Source organism: Xiphophorus couchianus, chromosome 9, assembly GCF_001444195.1.
Source record: "Xiphophorus couchianus chromosome 9, X_couchianus-1.0, whole genome shotgun sequence".
NCBI classification, from domain to species: Eukaryota; Metazoa; Chordata; class Actinopteri; order Cyprinodontiformes; family Poeciliidae; genus Xiphophorus; species Xiphophorus couchianus.
The window spans coordinates 12003402-12018314 of record NC_040236.1 but is presented as its reverse complement, the minus strand read 5'-3'; the positions used below and the strand labels follow the sequence as shown (position 1 = coordinate 12018314).

Below are 14913 nucleotides of genomic sequence, written 5' to 3'. Positions count from 1 at the left end.
AAAACTGAGACATTCTCACACTCTCCCACTGAGTTAAAGTTTTGTGCCTGTTTTTTATGTTCTCTGCTTCCTCCTCTTCATCTGTCCTCCATCTTCTTTCTTTCATGGATAACTGTAAAGCAACCAACAGAACACAAAAAAACTAAATGCATAAGCAAATGAAACAGGTATCTTTCATTATTTTTCTGTTCAAATTGACAAACAAGGTACAAATCTGTAAATGCAATTACAAACTAGATCTTTTCATTGTTCCAAACCAGCAACCCACAACAAGAGCTACAAACCACTGCAAAAGTTTTCCTACCCATTGAACTTAATCCTACAAATTACAAATGTTATGATAGAAGTGTTGCATGATTAGTTGGAAGGAAGATTATGTATTATTTTCAAAATGCTTTAACAAGAAAAAATCTATAAATTGTGTTGGTCATACCCAAAATAAGGTGCAATATACAGATGAGATCAAAATGTTTCATTTTTTACTTGCATTTGTCGCCTAAACTTGCAAAAGACTTGAACTATAACTGCAGTGAAAACCTATAAAACCTTTCTTTGAAAATCATGTGTGATTTTCCTCCCACAGTTGTGCTCCAGTTTGTGTTAAAATCCCAATAGAGTACATTGAAGTTGTTTGGCTGTAACTTGCAGACATGTAAAAAAAAATCCTCGTCTTTCTTTTTTTTTTTAAATCCTAACATAAAGAGAATAAATGAGACTGATTGATAGCTTTCTGTGTCTCTTGTTCTTGAAACAGGAAGTTTGTCCTGGCTAGGAAACCTTACTGTGTGTTTTGTGTATTCAGGGATGTTCTGCTCTCTGGTGAAGTAGGCCAGTGGGAGCCATTTCACTTTAAAGGCTGGGGAAGAGTTAGCAATGGGCACCGACAGTAATCAGACCCTTATATCCTGTCGCATGGTAAAGGCATGAATAAAGAAGATTTGTCCAGTCAGTCAGTCTGTTTAAACACCCCATCAAACGAAAGTATATACTTCTGTGATGGAGCAACAGAAGTGAGTAAAACGTAGTCTGGATCTGATTTAAGTCATCATCATCTTCATGAGAAAACCCCACACACCACAACTTCACTCACTCTGTTCCCTCTTTCCTCTGCCTTGCCTACAGCTCCGTCATTCTGTGGTTTGTGTACATGCTGGTGTATACATATGGGGGAATGCATACCTATACGTCAGTGTGCCTCTACATGCGTACGTGCGCTGCTCTATATAAGCTCCCAGACACAGCACAGCCCCTCATGTTCAATCTAATTGGCAGGAATTGCTCCATATGGAACTGATTAATTCCAGACTGCTGGCTCATTAGTGGGTTAATCGACTTGAGACCCTCCCTCCTGTCCTCATTCACTCCTCTTTTTATTTTTTCTTCTCCACTTTTGCATTTCTTTCAGCTTCCAAGTTAATACTCACATGCTCACTGCTACTCTCTCCTTTTATTTTATATGGTTATTATATTTATTGCCCAGCTGTACCAGATCACCCTCTCCATGTATGCAGGTTCACTCTCCTGTCCCACTGACCTTGACCTGGAAAGCCGTTACAAATGCAACCCCTTTTTCGGAGGCCCTTTAGATATTGGCATTTAGGCGAGGCCCCAAGCAACCATTCCTGCTGTGAGCGTATAAAAAGTCTTCCTCCTTGGGGACCATCGAGAGGGCAAGCCAGTCAAAGGACTTTTATAGTTCCAGTGGGTCTTGCTTTAGGTGTTTGAATGAATGTAACTCAATGTTCACAACATCACAGTATGCTGCAACCTCATTCATACATCTTGAACTTTTCACACTTTGTCATGTTACACCTACTTTCTACAGTGGTATCTAGAGAAACTACTTATTACCTTGCTCCACATTAACAAGAATACAGAGAAACCCCTACTAGTTTATAAATCACAGACTACTTATTCTTTAACATGGGGTTATATTTTTTAAAATTTTTTCTTCTTTTGCTCTTTCCTTTGGTTTATTGTTTTGTTGTATTTCCTCCTAATTCATGTAAAGCACTTTGAATTGCCTTGTTGCTGAAAGTGCGCTATATAAATAAAATTACTTGACCTTAGTAGCTTCACTGTAGTTTATGTGATAGGCCAACAAATTAGCACGTGATAGTGGGAAATGATACATGGTTTAAACGTTTTCTCTACAGAAAAAGTGACTGTGCATCAGTATTCAGGATTGGATTTACGTCAGTACTTTGAGTGGTCCATTCTAATACATGATTCCTAAATAAAATACATCAGCCTTTTTAATGCTATAGGACAAACTGAAAAGTTTAAAGGGGTATCAATATTTTTATAACGCACATTAAATCATGCAAAAAATAAAAACATTTTTAAACACAGCTTTTGGATTCACAGATTCTCCACCTAAAACATGTACAGTCACTGTTTATGCAGTTTATTATTAGATTTTTTAAAACCTGGAAATAGACAAATACCTTAGCAGTTACAGTCAATAATCTAAATAAAACCCAAAATTGAAGCTACCTCATACACATTCAAAAACGTTCCTTCCTTTAAATGAATGTTGTTTGTGTAGCTTTGAAATTTTTTAGATTTTCTTTGTCAGATTATGTTGTTGTCTGATTTGTAATTTTGCTGTTTAATCTTTTTCCTTTTGCTCCCAGATCAGCGTGTGGGCACCTGTTTCTCTGCTCTTGCTAATGGTCGCTGTGCTGCTGAGCTGAATGGCCAGTACACGAAAATGCAATGCTGCTGTGAAACAGGACGCTGCTGGGCTTTGGGCCAGATCCCAGAGATGTGTCCTGTCAGAGGGTCCGGTGAGTATGAACCTTTCACAGAACAGAAAACATGAATTATGCTAAGGTAATTCCAAGCAAAGGCTAGGTAACGGACAGTCCAGACTCTCTTGGACTTTCTCTATATTAGCGTTCTATGATTGGATGTTGCTACAACTGTTATCTAAAACCAAAACAGCGCTATCGTCAGCCAAATGAGAAAAGACAGTTGCAGGTTTTTTCGATCCGGAGCAAAGATTCAATCTGAAATGATGTCATGAAAGTCCAAACAAAGAAAGATGGAAAGTATTCAGTCACCCAAAATTTTGTCATTTAAACAATAATTTGAAAGTATCATTGTGCGTCAGTCTTTTACTCTCTGCTGATCAGTTACAGGAGTGTCTGTTTCACCCGTAAACTAAAATGTGTTTTCAATTATTTTAGATAAAAGATATCCTCAACTTATTTTACTTGTAAATGGAATAAACCTGTAGAAATAATATAGAATATATGGTTTATCTGTTAACAGATCAGACCATTTATTTTTCTCACAGGTAGAAAATCTCATGCCTGTTAACTCAGAACTGTTTCACAGACACTGGACAGCGCTTCAGCTTTATACAGCCAAATTTCCTCCACAGCAATGGTTTGTTGATTAGACAAGTGAAAGGCTAAATGATGTTCACAGATATCCACTGATGTGTAAATCAGTTTAAAAGTTGGTTGGAGTCGGTGAAATGGGGTAGTCTAATGTGATGTTCAAAGGGGTTGGTTGTTTAAAGTAAATTTTGATGTGACCTATTGACTAAAAAGTCACATTGTTAACATTTTTTCCTACTGATTGCCCTAAAGCAAGCTGGTTTGAATAATTGAGTACTTTGAGGATTTACATGAGCCATTTTGTTCCATGCATGAATCGAGTGAAGCAAACTGATCACAGCAAAACTCTAAATTATTGTTTGCCATCTCTTTTTCTACAAGATGAGTTCAGGCGTCTGTGTATTGTGGGTGTCCCACAAGGACTCCCTCACACCTTCCCCAATGGATACTTCCCCAGCAACAACGGAAACTACGGATTCAAGCTCCCCAGTATACCAAACGGTAACGGGAATGGAAGGCCACATACCAATGGCGGAGGGGACAGCTTTGGAGAGAATGGAGGGACCTTTGTGGGCAATGGAGGGACATTTGGAGGGAATGGAGGAGGCCTGAATCACCTGAACATAGGTGAGTCCCTTCAGTTGATTTGAATGATTATGTTTACTGAAACAAAACAGAAAGTGTGGTACCTACACAATCTTTTTTGAACGTTTATTCTTTTTTTGTGTCCGCTGTTTTCTAAGGCACCGTTTCTGTAAATGAAAGCCTTGACTTTTGCCAACATTTTACCCACCTGTGTTTAAATGGACGATGCATCCCAACACGTGGGAGCTATCGCTGCGAGTGTAACATGGGATACAAGCAGGATGTCCGCGGGGAGTGCATTGGTAAGAAACATGGCCATGCAGTTTGCACTGGAGCATAGAACCACATGTGATGCAGTGAAAGTTACAACTTTATTTCAGGCTCTACACTGCCATCTCCTGTAAGATTAAGGAACTTAATTATTGTCCTGGTTGATTATTTGTGATTTTTGCTCTGTTTTTATTATGTACTTGTAGATGTGGATGAGTGTTTGAATAACCCATGTATCAATGGCGATTGTGTCAACACACCTGGGGCGTACCACTGCAAATGTCACGAAGGATACCAGGGGACCCCTACCAAACAGGCCTGCATTGGTACATCTGAAAATGCCTTCAACATGCACAAATTCATCATAGCAGAGGCAAATGTTTCATAAACACAATTAACAGATAGTCTCACCTCTTTATAGATATTGATGAGTGTATCGTGAATGGAGTAATGTGTCGTAACGGCCGCTGCGTCAACACAGAGGGCAGCTTCCAGTGTATCTGCAATGCTGGCTTTGAGCTTACTCCGGATGGGAAGAACTGCATTGGTGAGAAAGAAGCAAATGCAGAAACATGGCTGAACTTCATATGGAAGAGGTCATTGTCATGAAAATCATCAAACTTTTATTGGTTTTGCCAGATCACGATGAGTGCGCCACTACCAACATGTGTCTCAATGGCATGTGCATCAACGAGGATGGCAGCTTTAAATGCATCTGCAAGCCGGGCTTCACTTTAGCACCCAGTGGCCGGTATTGCATCGGTATGATTTAGCATGTGTAAATTTGGTGAAATCTTAATGATCATTTATTTTTTAAAGAGATTTTGTGTATTTTTTTTAACTTCCTCACATGTTTCTAATTACCACTGTCCAAAAATAACTATACAGACAAGAAAATTAACAATTCTTTTAGGAATATGTTATGGAATTTTTCCAACTTGCTACCAGTTCATTGCATTTGTAACAAAACATGTATTTAAGAGCTTTGTTTATAAATGGATCCCAAGTTTCTTGACCAATAAAATAAATAACACGATATAAGTAAAACATAATAACAGGATATGATCCTACAATTACATTTTCTCTTAAGAAGTTTTCACAAGACATAAATATTCATTTTTAGAATTTTTCCTTTTTCAGTGTTAAGACTCTCTACACTTACGTTCACATTCAAGTCCAAAATAAAGAACTGTGTAAAAAGAAGATGAGCACAAGCTGAAAACAAATTAAAATTTGCTGAAGAACAAATGCCAATCTGGCGCATAACACAATGGCGCTGTTCAGGATAGAAAAAGGGATAGAGTCTGCAACACAACTTGATTTCACAATGTGAAGGTTTGTACTGTGATGTATTCAGAGAGGAGAAAAAAGATTGAAGGCCTAATAAACTGACACCCTAATGAAGGAATTAAATGCTCTGCAATAACCTGATATATCAGTAAAAAAAAACTACAATTCTCATTGCATTTTTGTAGACGTTGCATTTCTGCTGCAGTTCTAGCCAGCATAGTAACTTTTATGCCAACAAGTGACAGTATTGGATTTCAAATAAGACCGGTTCACCAAAAACATTTTTCATTATACAGTATTAGGTAATTCAGCGATTGTGAATGGCATGACTTCACAGATATTTAATCTTTCACCTAACAGGTTTTATCACTTCTGGAAAGAGTCAAAAGATCCTCATGAAACAAGAGAAGATGTCTGATTGCCTTCTACTTAAGCACTTAAGATCACATACCCAGCCTGTATTTTCCTTTTGAGTTTTTAACTACACTACCAGTAGCTGCCTGCTGGCTAAGTATATTGGAAGACAATTATAATAAAATTCTGATCTAAAAGTAGGTTGGGATAAAATTGTCATGACAGGTTATGAAATTAATTTATTGGCATAAATCTTTAAATACTTGGTATTTGCTTCATGATGTCCTTCTGTTGCACCCTCTCTTTCCATCAGACACTGATGAGTGTCTCACACCTGGCATCTGCATGAACGGCCGCTGCATCAACAGCGAGGGATCCTTCCGCTGCGAGTGTCCACCGGGTCTGGCCGTTGATGTTGATGGAAGAGTGTGTGTAGACACACACATGAGGACCACCTGCTACGGCACCATAAAAATGGGAACGTGCTCACGTCCGTTTCCAGGAGCAGTGACCAAGTCTGAGTGCTGCTGTGCTAACCCTGAGCATGGCTTTGGAGAGCCCTGCCAACCCTGCCCATCCAGAAACTCAGGTAGTATCTTTGTGTCAAAGTTGAGAGTAAAAAAAAAGAAAATCTGCTTATTTAAACTGTTTGCTGTTCAATGTTTCCCATTCAGCTGAGTTCCAGGCTGTATGCAGCGGTGGTATTGGTATCACAACTGATGGAAGAGGTAAGCCTTTTACATTTAGAAAAATCAATGCTTCATTCATTTTTATCTCCAACATCGTCTGAGTTACATTTGATGGTTTCTTAGACATCAATGAGTGTGCCTTGGACCCAGAAATCTGCCAGAATGGCATGTGTGAGAACCTCAGAGGAAGTTACCGCTGCATTTGCAACATTGGCTACGAGTCTGACACGAGTGGAAAGAACTGCGCCGGTGAGTCTGCGTTTGTTTTCAGAGCTTAACTTTATGGGACGTTTATAATATTTCTTCCTGTAAAGAAAGGATTCACAGATGTTTCAGGGCTGCTGTGATCATAAGTGTGCTACAAATGCTAGTAAAAGTCAAGTAGCTGTGTCTATGACTTGTATGTTTGGACATCTGCAGTGCCAGGAAAAACTATTCAAATCCCCTGAATTGTTTCTCATTTTCTGTATTTTACTGTCATTCTATCTGAGAAGCCAAAAGAAAAAATGCCTAACTTTAAAGTGGAAAGAAAAATTATGCATGTTTTTCATTGTGTCAACATAAAAGCTGCAAGCAATTCTTTGAAGTCTGTAGTTATAATGTAACTAAATATGTTTACCTGTGTGTGCACTAGCATAATATAAATGCAACAATTTTGCTCTTGCCAAAAGCATTTCAGGGGCTTCGTCCTTTTCCTTTTATGGTCTGTGGTGCACCAAAGACTAGATCCAAAACATTAAAGACTTATACTTTGGTACAGTGTTGTAGACTGGAGAAACAGTATCATGTACCATCAATAGTGAAACTTTGACTGTCTTGTGAAACTTGTAGAAATCATATTCTAAACAATTACTGAAATAAGTAAGTTCAATAAGTAATCATTGATTATGATTCAGCACTTTCTAGAGATGCTTAAAGGGCTTTCAAAAAAGCTTTAATTGCTTCAAAATATTAACATTTTGCTGCAACTTAAGTGAAAGAAACAGTGAACTTTGAATCTTTCTTTTAGAGCTCTTACCATCCATCTCAGAAGCTGTGAGTCCTTCCCCAACCATATTTGTCTCTATCCTTTCATTTTAGATTTTTTAATTAATTATCTCAGTTCATAAACAGACACATTCGGTAGAAAAGTTACTTCCTTAGAGCCACCTCCTGCTTAACTAGAATGTAACATTTACTAAAGTCACTTTTTTTAGCCAAAAAAAATGTAAGACTTAAAAATTAAAATAAGCAATGGAAAATGCTTAAGATTTATTTTATGGTACCTAAAAATCATGAAAAGTGTGTGAAAATATACCATGTCAACAAATATGCATTTGCTTTGCGTCTTAATACACCTTTTTACAAGGAGTGTTAACAGGTTTCTAGTGATGAGCCTGAGCGATAATGATAAGTAAACAATGCAAATAAAACCTAATGATGTTGAAAAGAGTTTTCTCTCTTACCTACTGGCAGATATCAACGAATGTCTGGTGAACCGACTGCTCTGTGACAATGGACTGTGCAGAAACACCCCGGGCTCCTACACATGCTCCTGTCCCAAAGGGTTCGTCTTCAAACCCGACTCTGAAACATGCGAGGGTGAGTTATCTCTCCGCTAAAATCATGTTTGTTTGTTTTTCTATTGTTTGTTTCTAACTATGGATATCATCTGCAGGTGGTGTTACTGCCAGATGTGCTAACTTACTGAAAGTTACTTTTCCCTGATTTCAAATGTGTGTCTTTGCCTGTCGCAGATATCAATGAGTGTGATTCCAGCCCATGCATCAACGGACTCTGTCGCAATGTGGCCGGTTCCTTTAACTGCGAGTGCGCCCACGGCAGCAAGTTGGACTCCACGAATACCATCTGCGTTGGTAAGACAGTCATTTAATGTGAATTATGGCAGCAACATGGCAAATAAGAGATTCTGGTGATTGATTTGTTTACCTTTTCTTTTGTAATTTGTTAATTTTCCATTTTAGTCTATTCCGATTTCTCCTTAAGAAATAAGCAGACCAGATTCATCTGTACAAATAAAACCCAACTTAAAAGAATGACAGCATATCAGCCTTCTCAGACTATAGCTTTCTAACATTTTCTCCTCAACATTTAGAAGTTTGCCATGTCACAAGATTATACGTAAGGTTTCTGCTTTACATGACTCACAGGAAAATATAAGTTTATATGTGTCATCAAACACTTAAAATTGTGTGGGTGTTTCTACATGCCTCTGCCAAAACAGGTGTGGACACAAATTACTAGTAATTTAAATGAAAACTGGGCCAGGTGCACACACACTGTTATTTAGAAAATATACCAAAATTAGCTTTGGTTCAAATAGAGATTATAATCATTGAGACAGATTAGAAATAATAAGGTGAAATGAAAGATTATATAGTAAAGTAAAAAAATATTTCTTTCAGTTTTCAAAGCCATATGCTTTGAACAAAAATTTTGATATCTACTACTATATTAATCACAAAGTTCACACATTGCACAGGCTGTTTCTTTCAGAGGTCTACTGATTCCTCTAGCTTTTCTGTTTCCTGCTCTATATTTCCCAGTGGGAAGAGATTAGGGAAGTAAAGCGTGCTTTTGTGTTTGGGTGGTCGTCTGGATTTGGTGGGGAAATCTTTGCTGTCTACATTTGTAAGGAATGCAGGGGTGTGGGATTAGAAAATAACAAAAATGCACATATTTATGGTATTTACCTAGCTTAACCTTTAGCCTCAGACAGAAATGATTATTATTTAAGAGTAAAATATGGAAAGCTAAATATTATTAGAGTTTAACATGATGTTACTCAAGTTTATGTGATAATATTAATGTGCTGAGGTCATCTCTGATCAGCTTAGCTGCTTGGTTTATATTTTGTGTCCCACAAACATGAGTTTAATAGGGAAAAACTGGCTTGGCAAATGTTTTATTTGGATTAGAAATGTGCTCACCACATTTCTTAGCCTGTTGTTTAGGCTTTTTGGCTGGGAAATCCTGAGTGTTAACAGAACTGTTTGTTTCACCTAAAAACACCACAGAGTTCTTTAAATCAAGTCTTCTCTGCTCTGCTGTGGCTCCACAGACAGCATGAAGAGCACTTGCTGGCTCACGATACAAGACAACCGCTGTGAGGTGAACATCAACGGAGCCACGCTGAAGTCTGAGTGCTGCTCCACGCTGGGAGCCGCCTGGGGCAGCCCCTGCGAACCCTGCGAGATCGGTTAGTTCATTTATCCCAAAACACAACTTCATGAATGTTTGTTAGTTTGTGTGTAAAGTTGACATTCACTGGTTATTCAGTAAAGCTACATAATCTGATGGAAATATTTTTATTGCGATTATGTTGCTGGAAATCTTTTGCACACTTGACTTTGTTTCAATTACACAATGTCCCACCACTCTGCATGACCTCTAGCATCTCTAACCTGTAAAGAAATGCTCTTGTGGGCATTAAGCCACACTGGAGTTCATTTAACTTGCTCGATATAATATAGTTATGAGCATAAATACATGACATAAAATATCCTACCTGACCAATTATAACAATATATAAAACAATTGTGATTCAATATATTGCAAAACTTCTTGATTGTAGTTATGAATACCTTTAATGAAATTGTTGTAAAAAATATTTTACAGCAAATAATTTCATACTCTGACTTATGCTGTGATACAAAGGCATTTTTGTTTTATTGGTTATGGCTCCCATGTTTGAAGACAGTAATCAAAGTCATTTACCGCTGATTTCTGAAGTATTAGTTTGATACTACATAGTGGTTGAAGCCTTACAAAGTGGAAAAGTTGAAGTGACTCAATGGAAATCTGAAATGGAAGATCTGTCTATTTACAAAACAGAAATATTTCTTGAAGATCTTTGTGTACAACAGAAAGCATCAACATTATAAATTCAAATAATTTAAGTCATTAAAGTTATTTTTGATGAAGTATGTGTTAATTTATGGCTAAGGCAATGCCACATTTTCTGAAACTTCCAGGGATGAATGGCAATAAATCACAGCAAAATTAAACCAAACATCTAGTGAGCCTTTAGTTCCTGTTGCATATGAGAGATAATTCTGGTACCGAGGAATCAGTCTAAGCTTCACAGTGGAAGATGAAGAACCATTAATACCTTCACCAGCAGCATGAGAGAATGCAGATGACTGGGTCTTCTGTGCAGAGTGCAGCATATTCATAGTAAATACTATACCAATGATCACTTGGTTTAAAAGCAACAAGCATATGCACAATTATTTTTACCAGCTGAGTCACATTCCATTGGAAGCTGGGCACATACCAATCTCTCTGTACAAAACACCTGATCGTAGTAGCATCGCACATATTCGAAGTTAGACTGTGGATTTTTTATTTCAGCTGCTGCTGAAATTTCAGCTGTAGCCAGAGCCGTGGTGGGATTCAAGGCACCCCACTGACATGTTGCCAAGACTAATATAACAGATTACCTAGAGTTCTACCAAGAATGGACCCTTGGCACACAGCACGTTTGTTTGTATCTTTAATTGTTTAAAACTCTGCTGTGGCAAACCAAGCAGTTAATTTTGTCTGAATGTTTTTTAAGTGAATCAGAGTCTGAGGTAACACGTTCCATTTTCTCAGAATAATGAGGGGAGCAGCACAAAAAAGTCTCTCTCAGCATGTTTCTCCATTAGTGGTTCAGTCTTAATTCTCCAGATGCAAAAAAAGTTACCCAACCCATTAACTTATCTTTGACGCAGCAAAGAGTTTGGTAACAAACAGCAGATATTCTGGCCGCAGTGCTCGTCTGTTCCCTGCGGCATTCACAGTTTTCCAATCAATAAACTATCATTTAGTGGCCTAATGAGATCACTCAGATGTTAAAGATATGTGTATGTGCCACGAAATTCATACTTGCACTTTACATAACATTGTAAAATGTTATAAATCTACGCTGGTGTAATTATTAACAAAAGAAAACTGTATATATTATTCATTAAGAAATTAGGATTACAACTTTATTTGTTTTCTTAGACACGGCTTGCTCTCGAGGATTTGCTCGCATGAAGGGCCTCGTCTGTGAAGGTAAGTGTATTTTATATCAACGTGTGTGTGATGACTCTGTGTGGCCCCTTTAGTTGCCACTGATGATCCTGTGTTTTGTACATTGCAATTATACCTCAGCCTTATGAATTTTATTTTATTTTTAATGTTTTTCGCCCATGTTAAATTCTTCTCTCCCTGCAGACATCAATGAGTGTGAAGTGTTCCCTGGAGTGTGTACCAATGGGCGGTGTGTGAACACCCAGGGATCGTTCCGCTGCGAATGCGCTGCAGGCCTGACTTTGGACAGCAGTGGTCGCACATGTGTGGGTAAGAACAACTTAGATGATAAAACCCCCACATCTTCAAGTCTAAATGCAGAAATCATTTAGACTCATTTGGTTTTGTGAACTTTCTCCAGACATGCGCAGTGAGCAGTGCTATAAGAAATGGCATGAGGATGAGTGCGGTGAGCCTCTTCCGGGAAGGTACCGTGTGGACATGTGCTGCTGCTCTGTGGGTGCTGCTTGGGGGATTGATTGTGAGGAGTGTCCTAAAGAAGGAACGTCTGAGTTCAATACCATCTGTCCCAGAGGTCGCGGCTTTGCAAACAGAGGAGATATTCTCACCGGCAGGTCCTTCTATAAAGGTACTTAATTTTGACTGCGGATGGGGAGCCAGTTTGTGGTAGAACCGCACTGAATTCACTGTGTGAGTTGGTTGTTAATCACTTTTTAAACGTGTTTCTTTACAGATGTGAATGAATGTAAGGTCTTCCAGGGTCTGTGTACTTATGGAACCTGCAGAAACACAATCGGCAGTTTCAAATGTCGGTGCAACAGCGGTTTTGCTCTCACAGCCGAGGAGAGAAACTGCACAGGTTCGAACTGGGTGACAGAGGCTCTAAATTTAAGATAAAAAAACTGATAAAATGTCCCCATAAAATAAAACAAACTGTTTCCTTTTCTTCTGTGTGCATTTATTTCAGATATTGATGAGTGCCGAATCTCCCCTGACCTCTGTGGCCACGGTACGTGTGTCAACACACCCGGCAGCTTTGAGTGTGAATGCTTCGAAGGCTACGAAAGTGGCTTCATGATGATGAAAAACTGCATGGGTAAGTCTGAACTACAGAAAAATGTTGTATGAGCTCATTTGTTAACACTCGTTGAGTAACTTTTTAAATTATGTTATGGTTTTCTAATTAATGACAGACATTGATGAATGTGAGAGAAACCCCTTGCTGTGCCATGGAGGAACCTGCCTGAACACAGAGGGAAGTTTTGAGTGTGAATGTCCTGCAGGATATGTGCTCAGCAACGATGCATCTGTCTGCGAAGGTAGGGGGTAACAAACACAAAATGTAAAGATGCAGTAACAACCAACAGTTGCATCTATGAAAGTCAAATGAGTTTATTGCAAAATAATCAATACATTCTTGAATTTCAGAATGTATTATGTCATTATTTTTACCTTGGTTTAGATATGAATGAATGCCAGCTGAGTGACAACTTGTGCAGAAACGGACAGTGTGTCAACATGCCCGGGACCTACCAGTGCTCCTGTAACACCGGGTACCAGGCCACACCTGACAGACAGGGCTGCGTCGGTACGTGGAAAATTTGTTCTGATATTGAATAACGTTTTGATAGAAGTGGAAATCCATTGAACTTTAGGTTTTCTGTTTTCACTGAGACTGTGCATGTCCAATGTTTAATGATGATGACCTCTTCTCCAGATATTGACGAGTGCACCATCATGAACGGAGGTTGTGAGACTCACTGTACCAACTCTGAGGGCAGCTATGAGTGTAGCTGTAGTGAGGGCTATGCTCTGATGCCTGACCTCAGGACTTGTTCAGGTAATTAAACGCTGGATATGCTTTACTGAACACTAGGAAATTTGTGTTTGCTTTTAAAAAAATTTAAAAACTATTCCTGCTGTTTGATAGATATTGATGAGTGTGAAGAGACTCCAGAGGTCTGTGATGGAGGCCAGTGCACCAATATTCCTGGGGAATATCGTTGTCTGTGTTTTGATGGATTTATGGCTTCCATGGACATGAGGACCTGTATCGGTAAGAGGAGAATTCTTCAAAATTCATCATTTTATTTTTGGCTGACGCATTATTTATTTTCTCCCTGACCTGTGCTTAAGTTCAGACATGTTATGACTCTGTTTTGTTTTCTGTGGGACTTTCTCTGTCAGTCTCACTTTAAATCACTCTGAGCTCCGTCGAGAAAACTCTACTTGTGTAACCGGTCTGTATCCATCCCTGTCTGCCCAGATGTGAACGAATGTGATTTGAACCCAAACATCTGTCTCCACGGTGACTGTGAGAACACCAAAGGCTCGTTCATCTGCCACTGTCAGCTGGGATACTTTGTCAAGAAGGGATCCACAGGCTGCACAGGTACACACACACAAACACACACACCAACAGGGGGAAAAAAAAAACATCAGTGGTTGTCTGAGTCAAGTGTTTAAATAGGCCAACCATTTATTCAAATTTTTCAGTTCTACATTTTTATGAAATTATATTTGTAGCTCTAGAATGCAATCAAGAAATAAGTAACAAGTTGTGGTAGATGGTGAGGAAAATTTCCTTTTTAATAATGTATTGTTATCAAACGGACAGAAATAAGTTTTAAGATACCGTTCTGCTGCCAAGGTTCCTTATTGCCATAGAAAATTGTTCTATTCTCTTCGTATGTGCTGCTTTTTAAAAAATGAAAATTCAAAACTGTTCAATTTATTAGAATCTAGCAAAGTATATTCTCCCCTTTCCCGGTTAACGATGCACTGCATTTGTGTTGTTTTTTTTTCTGGATGCTTTCAACAAATTCAAAACCACTTTGTACTTATGAGAGTTTGTGTGGTAGTTATTTTTTTAAGTTCACATAACATAAACAGTATAACTGTTGGGTATTTCTGCTGTTTATTTCTTTTCAGATATTGATGAGTGTGAGATTGGAGCTCACAACTGTGACATCCACTCTGCTTGCATTAATGTGCCGGGGAGCTTTAAGTGTCGCTGTAGAGATGGCTGGGTGGGAGACGGCATCAAGTGTGTGGGTGAGTCTATACTCAGATTGTCTCTGTAAATATTGAAGTTGTGGATTATTATTTCCCAATATTTAAATCAATTTAAATTCAATATAATTACCTAATTTTGTCTAGAGCTGTATTTTATTGCCAAGATTATGATGACATGATAATCTTTTATTTCCAGATTATGATGAATGTGCCTCAGAGGACCACAGTTGCCACCTCAATGCAGATTGCGTCAACACACCAGGGTCACATAGGTGTACATGCAAAGAAGGCTTTAATGGAGACGGCTTTTCATGCTCAGGTAAGAAAACTACTCTGATGTTAGA

At 38.5% G+C, this 14913-nt stretch overlaps 1 protein-coding gene across 1 annotated transcript in view; it reads left to right on the top strand.

The window, feature by feature from the left end:
• The window catches only part of fbn2b (fibrillin 2b), a 73440-nt gene that overhangs the window by 42789 nt on the left and 15738 nt on the right, over positions 1-14913 (top strand). Inside the window, exons 10-33 of the mRNA XM_028027679.1 lie at positions 2637-2789; positions 3729-3974; positions 4091-4234; positions 4409-4528; positions 4624-4749; positions 4842-4964; positions 6160-6435; positions 6521-6574; positions 6659-6784; positions 7991-8116; positions 8272-8391; positions 9597-9734; positions 11525-11575; positions 11738-11863; positions 11955-12182; positions 12288-12413; positions 12522-12650; positions 12748-12873; positions 13017-13142; positions 13272-13394; positions 13485-13610; positions 13821-13946; positions 14486-14608; positions 14766-14888. Coding sequence (XP_027883480.1) covers positions 2637-2789; positions 3729-3974; positions 4091-4234; positions 4409-4528; positions 4624-4749; positions 4842-4964; positions 6160-6435; positions 6521-6574; positions 6659-6784; positions 7991-8116; positions 8272-8391; positions 9597-9734; positions 11525-11575; positions 11738-11863; positions 11955-12182; positions 12288-12413; positions 12522-12650; positions 12748-12873; positions 13017-13142; positions 13272-13394; positions 13485-13610; positions 13821-13946; positions 14486-14608; positions 14766-14888 — 3285 coding nt within the window. The remainder of the gene's footprint in view (positions 1-2636; positions 2790-3728; positions 3975-4090; positions 4235-4408; positions 4529-4623; positions 4750-4841; positions 4965-6159; positions 6436-6520; positions 6575-6658; positions 6785-7990; positions 8117-8271; positions 8392-9596; positions 9735-11524; positions 11576-11737; positions 11864-11954; positions 12183-12287; positions 12414-12521; positions 12651-12747; positions 12874-13016; positions 13143-13271; positions 13395-13484; positions 13611-13820; positions 13947-14485; positions 14609-14765; positions 14889-14913) is intronic.